General features: G+C 40.5%; 1 protein-coding gene across 2 annotated transcripts in view; it reads right to left on the bottom strand.

Moving 5' to 3' along the window:
• The window catches only part of CWF19L2 (CWF19 like cell cycle control factor 2), a 120,852-nt gene that overhangs the window by 29,197 nt on the left and 67,664 nt on the right, over window positions 1–23,991 (bottom strand). For both annotated transcript variants that reach the window (XM_064577514.1, XM_064577513.1), the window contains exon 12: window positions 22,655–22,792. In XM_064577514.1, coding sequence (XP_064433584.1) covers window positions 22,655–22,792 — 138 coding nt within the window. The remainder of the gene's footprint in view (window positions 1–22,654; window positions 22,793–23,991) is intronic.

The raw sequence follows: 23,991 nt of genomic DNA, 5'->3' as shown, positions 1-23,991 counted from the left end.
ATCTGTATTCCTGCACTGTAATAAACCTTAACTGTGAGTGTAACAGCTTTTGGTGAATTCCCCAAGGGTGGCCTTAGGGATCCCTGAACTTGCAGCTGGTGTCAGAAGTGCGGGTAGTCTTGGGGAGTCTAACACTCTGGGGATACAATAACCAAATACAACATATAAACCCTGGTCAGATCCTAGATCTCAAACAAACAAACAAACAAAAAAACTATAAAAATTTACATGTAGGTCATACATTCACATGTTTAAAGTAAACATATGGTTCTGCGTGGTACATAGGCCCCAGCCACAAGCGCACGGCTGCAGGACCCGGGCTCCACATTGGGATGGCCCAGAAGGACAGCGGTGGAAGGAAATCCCCCCAGTAAGAATTCTGAGCAGTGCACCTGTTGTTCGTTTTGCCTGGAAGGAGAGGCGGCCAGAGCTACAGGTCTAAACTGATTCGTGAACAATGGCTAATGGTTTGGTTGGATGGTCAGGGACTTAGACAGAACACAATCAGAGAATTAGCAGCTAGGAGGTCTGGGGAAGAGATATGGGGACGGATCTCTCCAAACTGATACAGGGCACGAAGACATCTGTGGTGCTGGTGAAACACTTACGGCACTAGCCCTGCTACCTTCGTCCAAATGAGGTTAGGAACAGGGTGGCCAGGTGGGGACAGAAATTATGTGGGGGCTCAGCCGCATGATCTTCCACTTATCAAAGCTGCTCTGGCCATAGCCATTGCTGAATACCCAACTGCCAACAAGAGAGACCACACTGAGCCCCTGATAGAGCAGCACTCCTTACGAGGATCAGCCAGCTCTCTGGGGACAGGTTGGGTACACGGACTGCTTCCGTCACGGAAGGAGAAGCACCCTGTTCTGACTGGAATAGACACCTACCCTGGATATGGATGGACTTCCTTCCTTGCATGCAATACTTTTGCCAAAACCACCATCTCTGGACTTCTGTCATCAAGGTATCACACACATTCCTCTGACCAAGGAAGCAATTTCACGGCAAACACAACGTGGCCATGGGTCCATGCCCACTGAATTCACAGGTCCGGGCCCACCGCACTCATCATGCAATGACGATCACCAGGCAATGGTCCAGCCCCATTTGATTTATCATGCTCCCCATCATCCTGAGGCAGCTAGCTGACCAGAACAGTAAGCTGGCCTTTTCTAGACTTCATGAGAAATGCTGGGTGCCACCTGCTGGGGCTAGGCCAATGTCCTTCAGGATGAACCGTGGGCTCTAAATCAACATCCAAACTGGGACACTCTCTCTCCCACTGGCAGGATTCACAGGTCTAGGAAGCTAGGGGAAAACAGCAGTGACCCATCTCATTATTACTGCGTCTGATACACTAGCAAAACTTCTGCGTCCCACCCCTGTGACTTTAGGCCCTACTGGTGTACAGGTCTTAGTCCTGAAGGGAGGAATCCTTCTTCCAAGGGACACAACAATGACTCACTGCACTTGACACGGAGACGGCCACCGGACTGCTCTGGCTCCTCAGTCCTTTAACTAAAGCAAAAGGCAAAGAAGGGGGTCCCTATGCTGGCTGGAGCGGCTGATTCTGACTAGGGCACACCGGGCTGGTGCCACCTAACACAGGCAAGGGGACGTGCAACTTGAATGTAGGATACCTTTTAGGGCACCTCTTAGTATTCTCATGGCCTAGGACTAAAGTCAGTGATAAATGACAACAACTCCAATTAAGGCAGGACCACCAGTAAATGAAGGTTCGGGTCCACCCCACCAGGCAAGGAACCATGAGCAGCAGCTACGGTGCTGCTGTGGGCAAGAGGCACATGGAGCGGGCAGCAAGGAAAGCAGTTACAAATGCCAGCTAAAGCCACAGAACCAGGTTCATGACAGTTACAATACCTCTTCACTACTTTGATACGAATACATATGTGGATATACATTTAAATATTAGCCAGAACTGTTTCTTCTCTTTCCCTCTCTCATCTCTTTACCATCTACCATCAACGTTAAAAGTAGCTGTATTCTCTCTGGGGAAAGGGTTAGCATGTTTTTGGTTGTAAGTGGGACAGCTGTGTTATGTTAGAAGCATGACTTCTTTGTTATTTTCTTTGGAAATTAAATACGTCTTAAGGAGACGTGCCAAGGTAAAAACACCCGGGTTGTGGTTACTGTCAATCTGACTACTCTGACAGACATTTACCAGACTTCCCTTTTCTGCGTGTTTCTGGTTAGGGTGGGCGAAGGGAGAAATTCTTACAGGAGACATGAAGTCGCACCATTTTAGAGCCTACACTGTCCACTTTCCTCTTACATAGCACAGTAGCCGGGTCTGCAACTGCCCCCCCCCCCAACCACTCCATCTTCTCTCAGCTTCTCCGAGCTCTGGGTCAGATGTGGGGATTTAGCTCCTGGCCTGGTCTAAAGGACAGCCACACTACCAAGGTCAGAGGCAACAGGAATGGACATGTGTTTCCCGTCCAACCTGAGAGCTCCAGCTCGGTTCCAGCTTGTTCTTGCTCCCCCTCTCTTTACATTGCTTTTCCCTTCCCAAGTGCTTGCCTCTGGACTTAAAGACACAAACACACAGCCTTAAAAAGACCGTTCACTGAGCTCCCACAATTGCATAAATTCAATCCCTGTAAGAAGCCTGTGTCTGCGTGCCTTTTATTAGTTCTGTTTCTCTGATTGAAAAGTGACTGATACAGATTAACCTTCTATAAATAGCAGTAACAAGCTGCTTTTGTTCAGAGGCTCTGCTTATACATTTCTTCAAGAATGTTCCAAGAATATTATTTTTTTGAATATTAACCACTGTGCAAAAACAGTATGTAACAGTATATGAAATTCAGACATTTCAAATGTCAAATGTGTAATATGGTGGTTGAAAGTTAATGTAATAATAAAATAAAACTACTCCTTTTCTGCTCAGTCCACTTTCTCTAATGACCAAATCCAACAGTATTATTTTAGTATAGTCCAATCTGAATGTAATCAACCATCTTCCTTCTCTGGTCTTACCCTCTGGCTGCCATGTTATAGAAAAGTCATTAAATTTTGCAATTGGCTTCACTGTGAACTCATAAGCTGAACTGGCTCGTCAACAAAATTTTTAAAACCTCCATTTTCCACCGTGACTATTTCAGAAGATCACCATCAAGCCGTGGACACGCCATCAATTTTCCTCTTCACTCTCAGCAGATGACCTCAAAAATCAGACAAGAACTTGCTCATCTTCCTACCACAAAACCTACAAACCCTCCAAGCAAATGCCTGGCTAGTACTTCTTCCGTCCTGCTACACTGGGAGGGCACATGTGCTTCCACATAAACCAGCCCTGCCGTCCACGCACTGGACCCCAAGCCCATTTCACATACTCCGGGTAGGCGGGCTCTGCAGTCTGCTTAACCATGGCACTCGTGGCTTCTTCCTCCCCTCCCTCACCATTAGTCTTTTTCTTACCCTCTCCAACAACTCTTCCAAATCAGAATGTAAGTATTTGAGCATGCCAAAGCTTCTTCTCTTTTAAACGTTCCTTTGGAACACCTATCACCTTCCATCAGAGTCAAAGCTAAACCTCTTAAATGAATTGTCAAGGGAAGAAAATAAAGAAGTCAGGATTTTATTAGAGAGTGATTAATGGTTGATAATAATGTGAGCGATGTCACATTATGACTGAGGTTTAGAATACAACCATTAATATAAACTGGTAGAATACGTTTTTCTGAACACCTAATTTCCAATCAGTTAAGGGTTTTCCATTTAAGTATAAAAACATTTCTTATTGCAGTCATTTTGAAAGGAAATTTCCCAAAGAGTATTATAAACTTTCCTGCCTTTTAAAACATAATATATGGAACTTAATTTAATCTTTTCCTGATAATACAGGACAATTACTGGGACAGTTAATATAATGTATCATAATTCACGAATAGCCCTCTGGAGGGCTGCTTGCTTCTCGGCTAGCTACATCAACCAAGACGTCCATGATTTTTTAGTTATTTCTCTCCATTTTTCCATCTCATTCTTTGCTCTCTATATTAAACTAGCTGTCAGTTCTCATTGCTATGAGCATTTCTTCTAATGGTAGTCTGTTTCCTCACTTGTAATTCGCTGCTTTTGTTATACTCCTGGTCTAAAATTGGATAACCAAGTACATTATAATTATATATAATACAAAAGTGGGGCTCCAGAGACACCTTCTCTAGGTAATCAATAAATGGTTGTTAAATTTAGAGTAAAAATTTAAAAAACCTAGCCTATAATCTATAAACATCTAATTAGCATCAAGAGAAGAGACACAAAATGCCTTTTAAAACCAATGACAAATCACATAAAACAGGATTCATATGCTTGTCTCATATTCTCTGATAAATGACATCCTAGCTGGAAGAAACTTTCTGAATCCTGTTTTTTCTACTACCAATTACCATTCATACATTGCATTATTAGGAATCTAAAATAGTCACAATAATTTGTTACAAGAAGAAAATAAGGATCCCGATTCTACACATCTTCAAAATTAATTTAAGGTCATTTAAAACCAAAAGACTAACAAGGAATTATTTTTCAAAGTGAAACTAAAGCTAATTGGTAAAGGCAAAAAAAGAACAAATGATGCATTAAGAAAAACAACATAAGGGCCCCTGGGTGGCTCAGTCTGTTAAGGATCCAACTTCAGCTCAGGTCATGATCTCAGGGTCCAGGGATTGCAGATCAGCGGGGAGCTGGCTTGAGATTCTCTCCCTCTCCCTCTGCCCCTCCCCCCACTCGTGCTCTCTCTCGCTCTCTCTCACAAATAAATAAAATATTTTTTTTTTAAAAAAAGACAACATAACTGAATGTGATTTCGGTCTTCACCATATATATTCATTCGTCCTATGTGAAGTACCACATTACCTACCTCTTTCACAATTAAAACCCTCTTAGTTCATAAAGAACCAATATTATTATCACCTAGCTTATTGAAAAGAACACTAATCTTGAAGTCTTAACTTTATGAAATGACTAGAAGTACCCTCATGTTTCAGTTATTCATATAACTGTCATGTACATACACAACAAAGTCAACACTCTTTTGATGCACTGCCTACTGATGATGGAATCATCCAGTTTCAGTTGAGAGAAAAATCTCAAATGAAATACATCCTACTACAGCAACTCAGCTGACAAACTCTATTCCTAAAAACTGTTCTCCTATTAAATCATGTACCACTGCAACACTAGAAGTCAGCAGCTAAATAGATAAGCAGAATGGATCATAGTTTATCTAACAAAGCCTCTTAGAAAAAAAAAAAAAAAAAAAGACCAAGACTAGAAAAACCAATGGGATTCCATTAAACCACATTAAAATCTGATGAAGTAAAACAATAAATCATTCACTCCCAGATGATTTAAGTCCTTACCTTGATTTCTGACTTGTTGTCTTTATTCCTTAATTGTGAGAATTAAAGCTAACTTATTAGAGATTGAAGTTTTTGTGGGACAAGAATGAGTCATTCTAAGTGATTGTTTTTTCTTGGAGGAAGAAAATAAACATACACACAAATTATCATGCCCTAAGGAAAGAGAAGAAATCACTCATGCTGTTAAGAAAACCTCATCTTAAACACTGAAAATTAAAGTAGATATTTCTGTTGCCATAAGAAGCATTAGAGATTTGACCTATCAATAACCAAAATCCAGGACAGTTTTTAATTCCACATTCTCTTACTATCTAATAAAAATAAACTTTAATGTTAGCTTTGACAAACAACTGGCAGCATTTTTCATTAAAATATTTCCATGTCTAAAATATCAAGGAACATTTTAATTAAACCTTGTCATCCTTCTTTTGCTATACCGATAATTTAATATTAAACTACTAAGAAGCGCAGGAAATGTGCTTTGTTTCACTCTAGTCTGTAAAACACCTTTAAGAAGACTATTCAACAAGGTTTATTCTTTTTTTCTTTTTTACGATATCCACAGTGCATAATTTTTACTTTACTTCTCCAGTGTTTCCACCTACAGCTCTATTAGGTCATGCATATTATGCCAGGAGGTATAAACATCCCGATCTCTCCCTTAAAGTCTTTGTTGGAAGAGGAACAATGGTAGGAATTACAGGCAGAACTCAAGATTATTCTCCAATATGGCATAAGCTTATGTGTAATTCTAGGTATTTGATATTCAAATTAAGGCATGGATTACAGACATGTTTATTTTTTTAGAAGATGCCATTAAAACTTCGTTATTTTTATTCAGTCAACTTAATAGTTATATTCTCATCATATTATCTTTTAAGCATTTGAGCTTCCAAAAATATCGTCTCTATTTTTGAAATTTAAAAACATATATATTTAATTCTTGATCCTGGGTACTACAAATTAGCGACACATTCCAGGAAACCTGTCCCAGCATTTGACTGTCCTGTGACCACAGCTCTTCCCTGACAGAACCTAAACGACAATTTCTCTGTGGCTCAGTGTTGGGCCCACTACGAGATTTTTTCAGATGTGGTCTCTACCAGAACAAAGTGGAGAACGTTGATGATAAATAGGCCAGCAATGTTAAGAGATGAAAGACTGTGCTTGTTTTTAAAATAATATTGTTGCAAAATCAAAACAACAGGCATTAATCTCTGAGAACAGAAAAGATATGAATTTTCTATGCAACTTAGGATAGTAGTAAAAAAGAGATTTTGGCACTTAATTTCAAGCCTCAAGTATGGTATGTGATTCTAGACAATAAATATTTATTGGATGCTATAATCATGTACTAAAAATTGTAATAGTTAAGATACAAAAGTAAGCAAAAGCAAACATGATCCCAATAACATGGAATAATATGGGAAAGACAGACATTAACTAAAGGAATGTTCAATAAAAAAGTCAAATTAGAGTCGTGACGGCAATCTGAGATCCCAACAGAGGGGCTGACACAATCACAGAGGTGAAAAAGGCTTCCTTGAAAGAATAATGAGATACGTACGAACAGGAAGAGTCAAATGGGCAGAAGGGGGGAAGGTAGCAAAGCAGAGCAAAGGAAACATGGGCCACGAGCGGGAGGTGGGAGAAAGCACAGCACACTGGAGGGACTGGATAGAAGTCAGCAACAGCTGCAACAGAGGAAGCAAAGCGAGAGAGAGCAAAACTTGAGATAAGGCAGGAGAGGCAGAGACCAGACCATTCAAGGTCTTGTTAGACCCCGTTAAAGAATCTCACAACAACCAAAAGCCACCTGAAATGCTTTCACATCAAGGCCAGAGGATCAGACATACACTTGGGAAAAAAATCACTGTGGCTTCCATGAGGTAAAATTTAAAAAGAAATGGAAGAAGATTAGAAGGAATGCCAGCAATCCAGTTACGAGGCTATTTTCACAGACCGAGTAAGAAATGATCGTAGCGTCACTGGGACTGCAGAGAAGGAGACTCATTAGGACTGAGGGGAGAACAAGACCGGTAACAGATCTGATGTGGAAAATGAGGGAAGCAGAGGTACTGCTGATGACTCCTCCCTTTCTGACCTAGGCGATAGATAGTGGTACTATGTACTGATAAAGGGGAAAAAATGAACCGGGTTTAGGAAAGGGGTATGTGCTCATAAGCAAGCTATGGAGTATCTCTGGAGCATCAGTTCTTGTTTACTAGAAAGCGTTAATAATGCCAATGCTGTCAGATAATTCCAAGCATCACTGAATGCAGAGGGCCTAACACAGAGCAGGTCGTCACAAAATAGGGATTACTGTTATTCCCTCCCAGATTCTCCCGGAGCAGGGCTCTCAACTGGGGACGACTTTTTCACTGGGGGACATGTGGCAATGTCTGGAGACATTTTTGGTTGTCCAAACACGGGGTGGGTGTGGATGCTACTGGAATCTACTAGGTAGAGGTCAGGGATGCTGCTCAACATTCTACCAGAGACAGTCCTCCCACAACAGTTAGCCAACCCAAAATGTCAACAGTACCAGCGAGGCTGAGAAACCCTGGTCCAGAGGGATCACGATTACATCACTGCAGCAAGAGAAGTTCTTCTGGATTCATTAACGGTAACCACTGTCCACAAGAATTGGGAGTTAAATGGGATTATTACTTAGATTCTGTTTAATCAAGCAAATAGTTTCCAAAGTCAAGCCTAGAAACTGAAGATGTTAGCGAATTGATCAACTAAATACTAAGTGTATAAAAATGTTAAATGTTTCTAACCATGAAAACTAGTTTGCTTTGCTATTTTGATGTTTTAGGGGAAAAAAAACCTAAACTATAAAAAATAGCATCTTATAAAAAAATCAGATACTCAGAAAAATTCCATCAAAACTAAAAACTAAAAGCTTTTTTTAGCAACATTATGTAAAAACAATGGTTTGCAACAAATCTATTTAATTAGGATTGCATTAGGACACAGATTATCAACAAGAAACAGACTACAGTCTAATTCTTACAAGGCATTTCAAGTTTTATGACAAATCTGTAATCAAAATTTTGATCAAAACTGCAAAATTACCCTTCAAACTCCAGCCCCTCAGATTCATTGGAAAAAGATAAATTAACTGATGAAATATAAATTTCATATAATTTTAGACTCTATTTAATGGATAAAGTACTGACCCAGTATACCCAATGGCCAACAATTTGAAGTTAATAGGTCAAAATCTGGGAGAATTGCCTACAGGTGTCATAAAATCTCACCGTGGTCAAACTAGGACCTGACCACAACGAGATACCACCTCACACCCACCGGGATGGCTGCTACTAAAAAACAAATGAACAACAACAACAAAAAGACAGAAAATAATAGGTGAGAATGTGGAGAAACTGGGGCCCTTGTGCACCGCTGCTGGGAATGTAAAATGGTGTAGCCCCTATGGACAACAGTTTGGTGGTTCCTCAGAAAGTCTGACGAAGAGTTAACATATGGTCCAGCAACTCCACATCCAGATATATCCCCGGAAGAACTGAAAGCAGGGACTCAAAAGATACTTGTACACATGTTCATAGCTGCATTACTCACACTAGCCAAAAGGTGGAAACAACCCAGATATGCACCAACAGATGAATAGTTTTCTTTTTTCATTTTTTAGAAGGTTTTATTCATTACTTATTTGAGAAAATGAGAGAGCACAGCAGGGGGAGGGGCGGGGGGGGAAGCAGACTTGCCACTATGCGGGGATCGATCCAGGACCCCGGGATCATGACCTGAGCTGAAGGCTGACGCTTAACCGCCTGAGCCACCCAGGCACCCGGAAGAGATTTCTTTTTTAAAGTGGTCTATACATATAATGGAATTCCATTCCAGCCTTAACAAGGAATGGAATTCTGATACAAGCTACAACGTGGACAAACCTTTAAAACATTTTATGCTAAGCAAAGTAAGCCAGACACAAAAGGAAGAAGAGTGTGTGATTCCAGTTATATGAGGTACCTAGAACAGGCACATTGATAGAGACAGAAACAGAACAGAGGTTACCAGGGGCTGATGGAGATACAGGTGTGGGAAAGGGAGTTAGTCTCACGGGTACAGGGCTTCTGCTTAGAATGATGGAGAAGTTCTGGAAATGGATGATGGTGATGTGTGTGCAACAGTGTGAATGTATTTAATGTCACTGAATTGTTCACCTGAAATGGCTACAGTGTTAAATTTTATGGTATGTATATTTTACTGTTAAAAAAAGAAATGGGACTTGAACCAAAGAAAGCCGAATAAATTACTTCTTTGGTGCTCCCACCCAGAAAACAAAACAAAACAGACCAATTTTGTTAAGCAGCATGGACTGGACTCAACCCTACATCTTTCAGAAAAATGCACAAACTATGTACATCAACATTTATTCAGTTACATGCCAAAACAAAATATCACTTCTATCATTTCATGATGCCCAAATTCCAAATTTTCTGTAGAGGATGTCACAGGACGATATACAACATTTCACACTCCTGGATTAGCCTTGTGCAAAGCTACTTTCACCCCATATCAATTAAAGTCTAAGAGGATGGAAGCAGCTACCCCCAGCACAAAACAACAGGTCCTGCAATGAGGCGGCAATCTAGACATTCCTCACCTTCTTCTGATCAGGCCTTTAACAAAGCTGTCACCTAGTTCTCAAGATTCATTATTACTACAACAGCTTACTGAACATCTTTTAAAAAGGATTTTAAGTTCTACTGTATATTATGGAAATACGTACTTTATATTTTAAGACCACCTCCATCCAAAAAGGTATCAAGCCTGCAATGTTACAAATTCAGAAAAAAATAAAATTATCAATAGAAACACAAGCATCTTCTATTAGACAATAAAATCATTTTGTTTTCTTACAATATAAGGTAAAACCCTAATTACTGAGTCTGTCTCTGTTCTCTTCTCGTGTACCTTCCATTTCCTTCCCCTCCAGTCCATTTTTAATACACTATCAGAATAAAAAGGATAAAATTACTGCCCACGGTGCTAACAAAATTAATGAGGAAAGATGTACAGAGATCTCATGAAGACGTGCCTAAGTTTATGTTGCCAAGGAAACACTGACGTCTTAGATTTTAAATGGAAAAGTTTATATTTAAAGAATGTTGGAGTCAATAGGATGTATTTTAAGAAAGAGCAAAGCACACACCACTTATTCACAAATGCCAATAAATGACACATGGAAACTGTACAGAGACAATTAAATTTAGGCAACAACCAACAACTATCCACTAACTGGAGTCATTGAAAGGCCATACTGTTTCGTGAAAAAAAAGCCGGACTGGGAGCTGGACACCGAGACTTGCGGTGCTAGCCATCTGCGACTCATCGGCTTGCAAAGTCAGACAAGTCGCTAAGGCCGGCAACGGACAAGTCGCTAAGGCCTGCGACGGCGATTTAATTCTCTTAGCGTCCTAGGTGCCTCTTCAGTAACATGTGAAAGGATAGCAAGATTAGGAAAGTCCCTCCCCAGAATCACATACCCTTTGGTTCTATGATTTTGAAGGAAGAAACTTCCAAAAAGGAAGTTACTACGTACCTACTGTCTTCTAATACACGGTAATAAATACACTACCATCCACACTCTCTATATACAGTACAACAGATGCACATGCCCTTTGTCAGAATTTGTGATTGTTCCTTTTTTTCATTAATTATGTAGTAAATACTCAGGAAACTAAAAAACAGAGAAAGCATTAAAAAAAAAACCCTAACAACCATAAATGCCCTATCTAAACACAAAAACGTAATCAAGTTTATAATTGGCTCAAGATACCTTTCTTAATCTGGTTATAAGAAAGAGATACTCCTAAAGATCTAGTGGTAAATTACAAAAGAGAGTAAACATAATCTGAATTTCAGAATTATAAAAAAAGGATGGACAGTAAAAAAACAAATAAATATACAATAGGGTAGGACTGAACACTGACCAGAAGTAGTATCAAACTTGCTGTCCAACCTGAAATACCTTCTGTCTTCCCAATTTAGGTTATGACACCCTGGTATTTCTTTCAAAAGACTTTCCACTTGTGTTTCACAGTAATTTACACATCTGTAATTACTAAATTCATGTCTCATGATTTACTGAATGCTTCTTTTTCCTCACTAGCCTATGAGCTCCCTAAAGGCAAGAATAGTTTCTTCCTAATGTGCAGTGTATCCCCAATAGGACACTCCACACAATGAATGCCATCAATTAGCATCTGTAGATGAATAAGCAAATAAACAGGATCTTGACCTATACCAACCATTCCTGAAGGGTTACTTCTCCCAGGGCCTTTAAAGATCCATTTTCAGGATAACTACTAAGTATGGAAAGTACCCAAATTCAAAGAGTGTTGCCACGAAAATATATATCATTTAGGGATCCTAGATCAGTGACTGACAAACCATGGCCCGTAAGCCAAATCAGGTCAGCCACCTGTTTTTATAAATAAAGTTTTGCTGGAACAGAACTGTATCATTCATTTCTGTATTGCCTACAGCTGCTTCCTGGGCTGGGACAGCAGAGCTGGGAGTTACAACAGAAAGATGAAAATATTTACTATCTGGTCCTATACAGAAAAAAAATTGGCCAATCTCTACTAATGCCTTTCAACTAATAAAAGAAGAAACACATGAGCTTTTGTGTCTCTTGATGAAAAGAAGAGTAGTTCTATTTTTAATTTTTTGAGGATCCTCCATACTGATTTCCACAGTGGCTGCACCAATTCACATTCCCAACCACAGTGCACCCAGGCTCCTTTCTCTCCACATCCTCACCAACATTCATTTTCTCCTCTTTTCTTTTTTTCTTAATTTTTTATTTAAATTCCACTTAGTTAACATACAGTATAATATTAGTTTCAGGTTAGGATTTAGTGATTCATTACTTACATACAACACCCAGGACCCATCACGACCTGTATCTCTTCTCTTTTCAATAACAGACATTCCAACAGGTGTAAGATGGTATCTCATTGTGGTTTTGATTTGCATTTTCCTGATGATGAGTGATGCTGAACATCCTTTCGTGTACCTCTCAGATATTTAAATGTTGTCTTTAGAAAAATTTTGTCTATTCAAGTCCTCTGTCCATTTTAAATTGTATTGTTTGGTTTTTGCCTACTGAGTTGTATGAGCTTATATTTTGGGTATCAATCCTTATCAGAGAAAAGGTTTGCAAATACTATCTCCCATTCTATAGGCTGCCTTTTCATTTCGTTGTTCCTTTTGCTCTGCAGAAGCTTTTCAGCTTTTTAGTTTGATGTAGTTCCATTTGATTTGTTGTTGTTGCTTGTGCTGTTGGTTTGTCACATCTGAAAAAATCATTGCCAAGACCTTATGTCATGGAGCTTCCCCCCCCTTTTTTTAATGGTTTGAGTCTTAACAGTTAAGTCCTTAATCCATTTCAAGTTAATTTTTGTGAAAAGTGCAAAAGAGACGTCCAATTTCATTCTTTTGCATGTTGACATGAGTTTTCTTAGCATCATTTGTTGAAGAGAATATCCTTTCCCCACTGAGTATTCTTGGCTCCCTTGTCAAATACAAGTTGACCGTATCACGGGAGAGTTTATTTCTAGGCTCTCAATTCTGTTCCATTGGTCTGTGTCTCTTTTTACGTCAGTGCCATACTGTTTTAATTACTATTGCTTTTAATATAGTTTGAAATCAGGGAGTGCCTCCAACTTTCTACTTTCTCAAAATTGCTTTGGCTACTTGGGGTCTTCTATGGCTGCATACAAATCTTAGATTGTTTTTACAAGTTCTATGGAAAATGGCAATGGACTTTTGATAGAGGGTACACTAAATCTATAGATGGTTTTGGGCAGTACGGAAAAATTTAACATTAACCACTCCAATCCACGCACATGAGTTATCTTTGTATTTATTTCTGTCTTCAATTTCTTCCATCAATGTCTTATAGTTTTCACTGCACAGATCTTTTACCTCCTTGGTTAAATTTATTCCCAAGGATATTGCTCTTCATGCTACTGTAAACAAAACGGTTTTATTTCTTTTTCAGATAGTTCATTGTTAGTTTATACAAATGCAACTGACTTTTGTATGCTGATGTTGTATCCTGAAATTTTACTGAATTGTTTATTAGTTATAACAGTTTTTTGGTGGAGTCCTTCGGATTTTTTAAATACATGATCACATCATCATTGTGAGAAAACTTTAATTCCTCCTCTTCTCTTCGGATACCTTTTACTTCTTTTTCTTGCCTAACTATTCTGGCTAGGACTGCCATTACCATGTCAGCACAGAAGTGCTGAGCATGAGCACCCTTGTCTTATTCCTCCTGATCTTGGAAAATTTCCCACTTTTCACTGTTAAGTACGATGCTGGCTGTGGGTTTCTCATATATGATCTTTATTAGGTGGAGGTATGTTCCTTCTATACCCAATTTCTTGAGAGTTTTTATCATGAAAGAATGCTGAAATCTGTAAAATGCTTTTTGTGATAGTTCGCTATTAGTGTATAAAAACACAACTGATTTTGTATGTTGATTTTATATTCTAAAACTTTATTGATTTTGTTGATTAGTGTAACACATTTTTGGTAGAATCTTTGGGGTTTTCTCTATATAATATCATGTCATCTGCAAATACAGACAATTTTACTTCTTCCTTTTCTTTCTGATCCTGGACTTTTCTTTGCTGGGAGGTTTTTGATTGCTGAATCAATCTCCTTACTTATTACTGACCTGTTCAGATTTTCTTTTTCTTCGGCATTCAGACAAGGCAGGTTGCTTATTCCTAGGAATTTATCCATATCATCTAGGTCGTCCAATTTGCTGGTATATAACTGTTTATAGCAGTATTTATCATCTGCTATATTTCTGTGGTATCAGCTGAAATGTCTCCTCTTTCATTTATAATTTTATTTGAGTCTTCTCTCTTTTTTCTTGGTAAATCTAGCTAACAGTTTATCAATCTGTTTATCTTTTCAAAAAACCCAACTCTTAGTTTCCTTGATTTTTGTGTTTCTATTCTCTATTTCATTTATTTCTGCTCTGATCTCTGTTATCACCTTCCTTTCTTCTTTTAGTTCCTTGAGGTGTAAAAGCTAAGTTGTTTATTTCTGATATTTATTTTTTCTAACTATAGATGTTTAGCACTATAAACTCCCTTCTTAGCACTTTTTGCTGCATCCTGTACGTTGTGGTATGTTCTGTTTAGACTATCACTTGTTTCGATGTATTTTTTTATTTCCCTTTTGATATCTCTTTGACCCATGCCTTGTTCAGGAGTGCTACGGTTCATTTTCACATATTTGTGAATTTTCTAGTTTTCCTCTTGTTACTGATTTCTAGTTTAACAGTACTGTGGTCTCAAAAGGTATTTGGCATGAGTTCCGTATTTTTCAATTTGGTAAGACTAAATTTTTGTGATTGAACAACATATGCTCCATCCTGGAAAGCGCTCCATGTGTGCTTGAGAAGAACACCTATTCTGTTGCTGTTGGATGAAACATTCTGTATATGTCAGTGTGGTCCATTTAGTCTAAAGTGTACTTCAAGTCCAGTAAGTTTTCTTGTTGCTTTTTTTGTCTGGATGATCTGTTCACGGACGAAAGTGAGGTACTGAATGGAGCCCTGTAGTATTAGTGTGTACTGCTGTCTGTCACTCGCTTCAGATGTGTTTTATTTGCTTGACATATTCAGGTGCTCTGAGATGGGGTGCATGTATATTTACAGTTATTATTTCCTCTTGATGAGTTGACTCCTCTACCATTAGATAATGACCTTTCTTGTCTCTAGTTACAGTTCTTGACTTTAAGTCTATTTTGTCTGATGTAAGTATAGCTACCCCTGCTTCTTTCAGTTCCCATTTGCATGGAGTATTTTTTCCCATACCTTCACTTTGAACCTATCTGGGTGGGGCAGCATATAGTTGGGTCTGGTTCCTTATCCATTCAGCCACTCTATGACTTCTTATGGGAGCATTTAACCTATTACATTTATAGTAATTGATGGGTAAGAGCTTAGTATGATCACCTTGTGAATGGGTTTTGGATGTTTGGCAGTTCCTTTTTCCTTTCTTCTGCTCTTGCTCTCTCCCTTTGTGAGTGGATGATTTTCCACAGTGGAATACTTTGGTTCCCTTCTTCTTTTCCAGTACAGGCTTCGGTTCATGGTTACTCATAGGTTTACTGGAAACATCTTATAGGTATAAGTCCATTTTAAACTGATAACAACTTCTATCTCAAAGAAAAACTCTACACTTTTATTCCCACAACCCCCATAATTTGTTTTTGATGTCACACTTTACTCTTTATATTGTGTATCTACTGACAAATTATTGTAGCTATCGCTATTTTTAACACTTTTGTCCTTCAACTTTTACACTAGAGTTAAGTGGTTAACACACCACCAGATGACAGTAGTAAAGTATTCTGAATCTGACTATATTCTTTTTTTTTTTTAAAGATTTTATTTATTTATTTGAGAGAGAGAGTGAGAGACAGAGAGCACAAGAGGGAAGAGGGTCAGAGGGAGAAGCAGACCCCCCGCTGAGCAGGGAGCCCGATGCGGGACTCGATCCCAGGACTCCAGGATCGTGACCTGAGCCGAAGGCAGCCGCTTAACCAACTGAGCCACCCAGGCGCCCTGAATCTGACTATATTCTTATCTTTCCTAGTCTGTTGGAAATTTTCCTATGTTTTCATGTCACTAATTAGCAGCCTTTCCTATAAGCAGGTCTAGTGGAGACAAACTCCCTCAGGTTTTATTTGTTTAGGAAACTTTATCTTGCCATCATTTCTGAAGGACAACTTTACTGGGTAAAATATTCTTGGTTGGCAGTTTCTTCCTTTCAGTACTTTTAACTTATCATCCCATTCTCTCCTGACCTGAAAGGTCTCTGCTGAGAATCTTTTTCTTTTTTTTGCTTTTAGGTTTTATTATATTGCATCTTGGAAAAGATCATTTTCAATTGAAATTTTGGGGTGACCTATTAGCTTCACAAATTTAGATGTCCAAATCTCTCCCCAGGTTTGGGAAGTTCTCAATCATTCTCTCTTTAAATAAGCTTTCTCTCCCTTACTATTTCTGTCTTCTCCTTTGGGACTCTAATGATGCACAGATTATTTTTGTTAATGGTGTCCCATAAGATCCATAGGCTCTCTTCATTCCTTTTCAATCTTTTTCTTTTTGCTTCTCTGACTGGATGATTTCAAATGATTTTTCTTTGAGCTCATGGATTCTTCCTTCTGTTTGGTCTAGTCTGCTGGTGAAGCTCTTTATTGAATTTTTTAGTTCACTCATTGTAGTCTTCAGCTACAAACTGCGGCTTGATTTATTTTTGTGTTCTGTTTCTTTGTGGAACTTCCATTTTTTCCTGTATTGTTTTCCTGATATCATTAAATTACTTATCAGTGTTCTCAGAGTTCTCTGAGCATCTTTAAGGTAATTATTTTGAATTCTTCATCAGGTAATACCTGTATCTTCTTTTCTTTGGGGCTGGTTACTAGATAGTTATCTATTCCTTTGTTGGAGTCACGTTGCCCTCATTATTTATGATCCCTGTAACCTTGTGTAGATGTGTGTGCATTTGAAGAAGCTGTCCCCTCTTCCAGACTTCATGGACTCCAGTAAGAGAAAATGTCCACCTGCACATGGGGGCATGCGGGAGCATGCGGTGATCTCCAGTCTACAGGTGCAGGGTGCCAAGTGTGAGGGTATGGGGTGGCAACGAGTCTGAGGGAGTGCGGTGGCTCGTTGGCTCTAGTCACTAGGGTCCACGACCTCAACAACTGTGTGATCCCTGGCAAGTGCTGGGGGTCCCCAGAGGCTGCAAGGGCTGTTGGGGTCCTCAGCAGCAGATGAGGGCCAGGGGCTAGGAAAGAAGTCGCCAGAGCGACTTGTGGGGGCCGTTGCAAGCGTCTGTGTCATGGCTGCAATCCTACATGCAGTGATGGGGGCAGGGCAGACAGCAAGGGCTAGGGTTAACTACAGGTGCATGGCTCTTGGTAGCTGGGTTCTGCCGTGGCTGCTGGCAGCAGATGCCAGTGATGGGGACTGAGGAGGATGTGTGCAAGTGCACAGCTGGTGGGCCAGCTGCAGGGGAGCAGAGTGACACAGGGCTGTGACAGAAGGCAGTGCCCGATCCAGGCCCAGAAGCAACCGCAGGGACCCAGGCCGTAGTCGCACTCTCTTATAGTGACAGTGTCTCCTGGGCATGGGCACGGCAGTGGAGGCTCGTGACGGGTGCCAGGTTGGCCGTGGGCAAGTACGCACCTAAAGGGGTTAACCGCCCACATGCACTTGGTGGTGGGGTCAGCCACAGGGGTCTAAGCTCCAGCGCTTACTCACACAGCTGCAGAGGCCTGGGCGAGCTGCTGGTGTAGTTCCCAGGCTCCAAGGGGAGTTGACTGTGGGTGGGGCAGGGAGCAGGAAGGGACTGAGACAGCCGAATGTGACTATCCGTGGAGTTAAAGCTGGTAAAACCTGCGAGCTTTCTGCAGCAGCCGTGCTGACCATTCGCTGCTCTCTTCAGTGGTAAACGCTGCTGGTCTGTCTGCAGAGCAGACCACTGGGAACCATGACCACTCCACAGCGTGGCTGTTACTGGTGGCCCCTACTTTTCTTCCTGGTTACTAGCTGTCTCTACATCTCAGCTTTGCTGGTCTCTGGGTGCAATGAAACTGAAGTAGGGCTTTCATGTGGGGCCACGAAATGCGAGGGAAGCTGCCCATGTGCCCTGCACTTCTCTTCCCTGCAAGAGGAACCCTTTCTAGCTGGGAAGCTGAGCAATGCCAGCTTGGGGACAGGAGAATCCAAAAACGAAGCTGTCCTCTTTCCCTTTGTGAGCAGTCATTCTCAAGGTTTGCTTTGTTCCACTATGCTTTGAAGTTTCTTAAGTAGACTCTAGAGCTCTCTTTAGTCATGGTTAGCTACCTAATTGTTGTTTCCTGTGAAGGGATGAAGGCTGAGGTCTATTACTCTGCCATTTTGGTGACATCCCACTGGTAAATTTTTATAATATCTATTATAATGTTCTACCTTGGTAAACCTGAATTTTAAAAAACTCAAAGATTTTCAATGTTTAGGGATCACAAGCTTTGCCAAATCAGTTAATACTAAAAACAACCCTATACAACACAAATATTACTGAAAGATCTTACAATACACAGAGCAAAAGAAAAACATAAGCAAGCGCCACCATTTGCACCCTTAAAGCAATAAATCATGGTGGTGAAATATGAAAAATACAAAATGTCATGATCACTGTATCACGATTCAATAAAACTCAGTCTCTATCCAAACACAGTAGAAGAAAAATACACAAACACCCTGACATGTGTAATTTTAAATTTATAACCGTAAACCTCAAATGGACCTTCAGTGCTGCCTGAAAGTCCTACTTTATTTCACTCACTGGTTCTCTCAAAAACCATTCCACATTTTCTTCTCAAACCTCTAACACCCCTTCTTCACCATCACTCTAGCAGATAACCCTAGTCTTTTCACTAAACAAAGAGAAGCAAAAAGAAGAGAACTGGTTCATGTGTCTACCACCACGCTTACAAACCTCCTCACCTCTTAAAGACTCTCTCCTCCTGCCATGATGACGGGTGGCACCCAGCTTCTCTGGAAGGCCAGCCCCTCCCGGGCTGTCCTCACACTCACTCTTGAACCCATGATAATCACGCTTTCCTCCCTACCAGACCGAGGAAACCACACCTAAGAGAGTCGCCAGAAATCTCCACAATGCCAAATCTAATGGTCACTTGTCCATCTTCAGAGATCGTATGTAGCCTCTCAAAAGCCACTGGCACTTCCTGTCTTCTCTCGCTTCTGAAACTCCACACCCTCGGTCTTCCTGCTGCCTCACTGGCTGCACTTTCTCAGCCTCATCTGTTGAACCCTTTCTGTCCCCTTCCAGACAGTGCTCAAGAGCTCAGTCTTCAGACCCACATCATTAATAATTTTTTAAGTCCCACGGCTTTAAATACATTTATTTTTTAAAGATTTTTTGTTTATTCATTTGAGAGAGAGAGCACAAGCAGGGGGAGGGGGAGAGGGAGAAGCAGGCTTCCTGCTGAGCAGTGAGCCTGACGCAGGGCTCCATCCCAGGACCCTGGGATCATGACCTGAGCCGAGGGCAGACGCTTAACCGACTGAGCCACCCAGCCGCCCCTAAATACATTTAAATGTTAACAGCATCCAAATCTATATGACAGAGCCAACATCCACCAGAGCCTGATGACAGTCACTCCATGCCACCACGTGAATGTTTAACAGGCATTTCATATTTCACACATCCGTAACAGTATTCTTGATCTCCAACCTCCAGTGAAATGTGTTCCTTGCAAGGTTTTCTATTTCAATCAATAACATCAGAATTGCCCCAAATCCTACCACTTCTCAGCAGTTTCCCACCCTAATCCAAGGCTCTATATGAATTAATGCAATAACCTCCTAAAGTGATCTCCCGATTTCCACTCCTGCCTCTCTACATTACCTTCTCAAAAGAGCTGCCAGAAAAATCCTTTCTAAAATAAACCAGCAGGTTCCAATCTGGCATTTAAAGAGCTGAGAAGTTGCCACTCTGTCCCAACAAGTACAAAGCAGAACAGCATGAAAAATCAACAACTCCTCTTAGATCTCTCAGGAAAGGGATGACCCCAAAATCAGGGAGACAGTCAGGTGGGTACAGAGAACCGCAATTTATCTGTGCAGGAAGCAGTGGTCCCGTAGGAATCAGTGCTGGGCAGGAAAACCTAACCTGTAACTGACATAGTGCCGGAGGCTCAGTGTGGACAGAGGGACAAGTCTGAAAGTGAAATACTCTGGGGAACCAGGTCCTAGGGAAAGCCCCCATAATTCGGTGAGTTTGACCTCTAGGTGCTCAACCAGGTCCTCAGAGCAAAGATCAGAAGAAGCAGCATTTTGACAGACAGCAGAGCGTTCTGTTCTTCTTAACAAGGTCAGCCCTCAGGACAAACTGTCTTACCAGAGCTTCACCCACAGGGGTTTTACCACAGCCCAGCCCACCGGAAGCAAGGGACACACAGCACTGTAGCCCCCTCCAGCCATCCCTTCCCCGCAAGGCAGGGAAGAAAACCAGAAGCACTGGTGAAGTTCACAGGCCCGGGAGCATCGGCTCACCAACAACAGATGGACAACGTAAGCAGAGATGGAAATCCTAAGCACGAGGAAGAACTTCAAGAGACCAAAAACACGACAACAGAAATGAAGAGTGCTTCTGATGGGCTTATGAGCAGACCGGACATGGCTGAGAAAGGAAGCTCGGAGTCTGAAGATGACAAGAGAACCTCCCACAATCAGAAAGCAGAGAGAACAGAGACTGAAGAAAACAGAACAGGATATCCGAGAATTGTGGGACAATTACAGAACATAAACCAGATCATGACACTGTCTAGTCCAAACCTTCAAAATCACTTACAATGCCCATCGCTTACACAAAGCCACAAGCTCCCACACCGTGGCCTGTAAGACCTTACAAGATTTGAGTCCTGCTATGTCTCCCACCTCTTCTTCTACTCCCCTGTTCCTTTCTCCTTTTCCCAGTCTCACTTGTCAGCCTGTTGTCTTCTCCTGCTCTTCGAGCTCAGCTCTGCTTCAGATCCTCTGCATTTGCTGTTTCTTCCGCGTGAATATTCTCTCCGGGACACTCACATGGACCACTCCCTGACTCCATCCACAGGCTGCAGAAACATCACCTCCACAGAGAGGCCGTCCTTCAACACTCTACTGAAACACCAGCCTACCTCCTTCCATTTTGCTTTACTTCCTACAGCAATATTTTCTATTTTGTATAATATTTATGTTATATAATACTTTACATCATGCATTTGTTCACTTTCTGTCTCATCCACCAGAAATATGAGCGCCTTGAGGGGAGGAACTTTGACTTGATCGGTTCCCTGCTCACAGCACCAAGAATGGTTATCTACCTAGCACAAATGAGGTGTTCAGTAAACAAGTGAAGCAATAAATGACTACTACAATTTATAACAAGGTTTTATCTTGTGTATCAACCTGAATTGACTATGCTCAGATTACTAAAACTAAATAATTCAGAGTTGCACATAAAATGGTTGTCCTGTTTCTGAAAAGAAAACTTTCAAAAAATATGACCTTCCTTCTGCATTGAATTTCCAGACCCTAGGAGACTTCTAGTCTTTCCTTCCAAATAAAGAGAAGTAAAATGATCCTATGGGTTAAATTCAAGATCCCATACAATTCTTGGTGATAGGAAGAATAATCATTTCTATTTAAACCCAAGTTTGTTTTACTCCTCCCAACACACACATACACACAGACACATTGCTTATCTTTATTCTAGTTTTCATGAAGTAAAATTTTTCACCAGGCAGTATATTCACAGAGTTTGGGAAAAAAAAGTCTAAAAATGTATACAGTAAAAAATCTTGCCCCTGTACATCATATACCGAGTTCAAACTCCCACCACCAAAAAGTAACCACGGATATCCCAAAGCAGGCATGGGCAAATTATTCTAACTATTTCAGCTTTGTGGAGTGTACGGTCTCCATCACAACTATTCAACTCAACTGTTGTAGGGTGAAAACAACCTTAGACAACAGGTAAACAAATGTGGACAGCTGTGTTCTGGGAAAGCTTGGCCTGCAAACCCAGACAGCGAGCTGAAACTCCAGCATAGTCAAACCTGTTACACAGCTGAGTTCAAATAGGTCTCTTTCAAAAGAAACTCAGTGGTAGTGTTTGGAAGGCACTGCAACCAAGAATGCTATTTAAAACAAAAACTAATCCTACTAACCATAATGATGTACTAACATACATTTTCACATAAATATGAAATATAAATACAAAGTGTTCATATAAATAGATTTAAGATTATTCCAAGATGTCTCCTCCGTAATCTATAATATGTTACTTCAAATACACTCCTTGTGATATAATTATGAAGAACTGAAGGAACATTAAGACAAAATACACCGGTCATCTAACTCTGGCCCAAAACTTTCCCTTAAATGGTAGATCAAATACACAATTAACATTGTCATGGTATACATAAAAAAACTAAACCAGAGTCTATATTTAAAAACAAAATAAATCCCAATTATGTATTTCCCAATCAATTCCAAAATGCATGTTCTTGATAGGTCTTACAAAGGATTTGGTTTAAAAAAATAAATCAAGATCAGAAAGAACCAGCACTCTGAAAAATAGATCATTGCTAGATGGAGTAACCAGTTTCTCTAAATTGCAAGGTATCCTAGGAATGGATCTTACCTTAGATGCCATCCTGATAAAAAGTTTGTTTTGATTTTCTGCTGTTCCCATCTTTTCATTCTTGACTAAATCATTTAGGCTGAGATTATCATCATCATGAAAGTATCTAACCCTTTCTTTTTCTTCATGGGTTGAAGCCTATGAGAAAATGAACATTATTTAGTGAAAACATGGGTCTTTGAAGTATTTTTAATTAACTATCTGTAAATCTGATATTAAATGCAAAAATCCCACTACATACCACAATCTTTCCTTCCAGCTAGCTTATCCCTATTCTGTGTGCTTCCTTTTGGAAGAATTTCCATTAGAATACCACTCCCTTGTTCTGCCCCATTACTCTCCTCTTCCCTAGGGATGGAAGTATAACACTATCTGATTTCTGGGTTTGGGGGAAGAGGCAGAAATGTTTTATCCCTTCTTCTCTCCTGTCTGCTCTTCTTGTAGTAACAATTCCTACCACCATGGAGGGAACTCCATGATCATCCAGAGATCGAGTAAGCATGCCAAAAACAGAATGAAATATTAGCAAACCCATTTTACACAGCTCTATCAGAAACAAAGCTAATATTCTGATTCTCATCTAAATCAGTCCTGGGTTTTCCCAGCAGCTCGTTCCATACCTACATGTGGAAAAGAAAAGTGCTACTTATTTCCTCTCAAGTCCCATCTCCCTTACGTTCCCTTATTCTCACCTGCTCTTCAACCTCTCTGAGATCTTTGGAACCACATGCCCGGTATTTCTTCCCAACATTACTATTCCTGAAATCACGAGCCTAAATCTCCTATTCCATGACTTCAATCACTCCCTGGCTCCAGACCCTTAATTTCTGGCCCTCTCATCCTTTCATTATACTCGAAAGGCAAAGCTCAATCCCAAATGAACGTGTCTGCCTCTTTACCCCGGTACCCACACTGCTGGGTCAGAGGTAGCTCAAAAAGCTCAGTTGTCATCTGGCATCGCATCCATGACTCCCCAGCCAGTTCTGTCCTTTCATGGAATCCAAACCTTTACTATTCTCCTGCTACATCTCCACTCCAAACCCCTAATTCCTCCCATTTCATTAGAAGAGGGATCCATCCCACTCTATTTGCTGAAAGAATTACTATCTCCAGCAGCGTAGGCACTCAACAGGCAAATAATAAACATTTGACAAAAAATTATGAATGAACAAATCTTCTGTGGACCCAATTACCCCCTTGTATGATATTCCAAATCTATAACAAAAATTCTAACTTGGGAAAACTGAATACATTGTTTTTACCATCTCAAAAGCCTCAACGTAGTGCTAAAAACTAATTGGTAGAGCTGGAAGACGGAAAAGAAAATAAGGTTTATA

The sequence above is a fragment of the Mirounga angustirostris genome, unplaced genomic scaffold (assembly GCF_029215605.1).
Source record: "Mirounga angustirostris isolate CCGP_5_RB_7025 unplaced genomic scaffold, mMirAng1.0.hap1 SCAF_13, whole genome shotgun sequence".
Taxonomy (NCBI): domain Eukaryota; kingdom Metazoa; phylum Chordata; class Mammalia; order Carnivora; family Phocidae; genus Mirounga; species Mirounga angustirostris.
The sequence above is the reverse complement of the archived record's forward strand: the minus strand, read 5'-3'. Positions and strand labels throughout refer to the sequence as shown.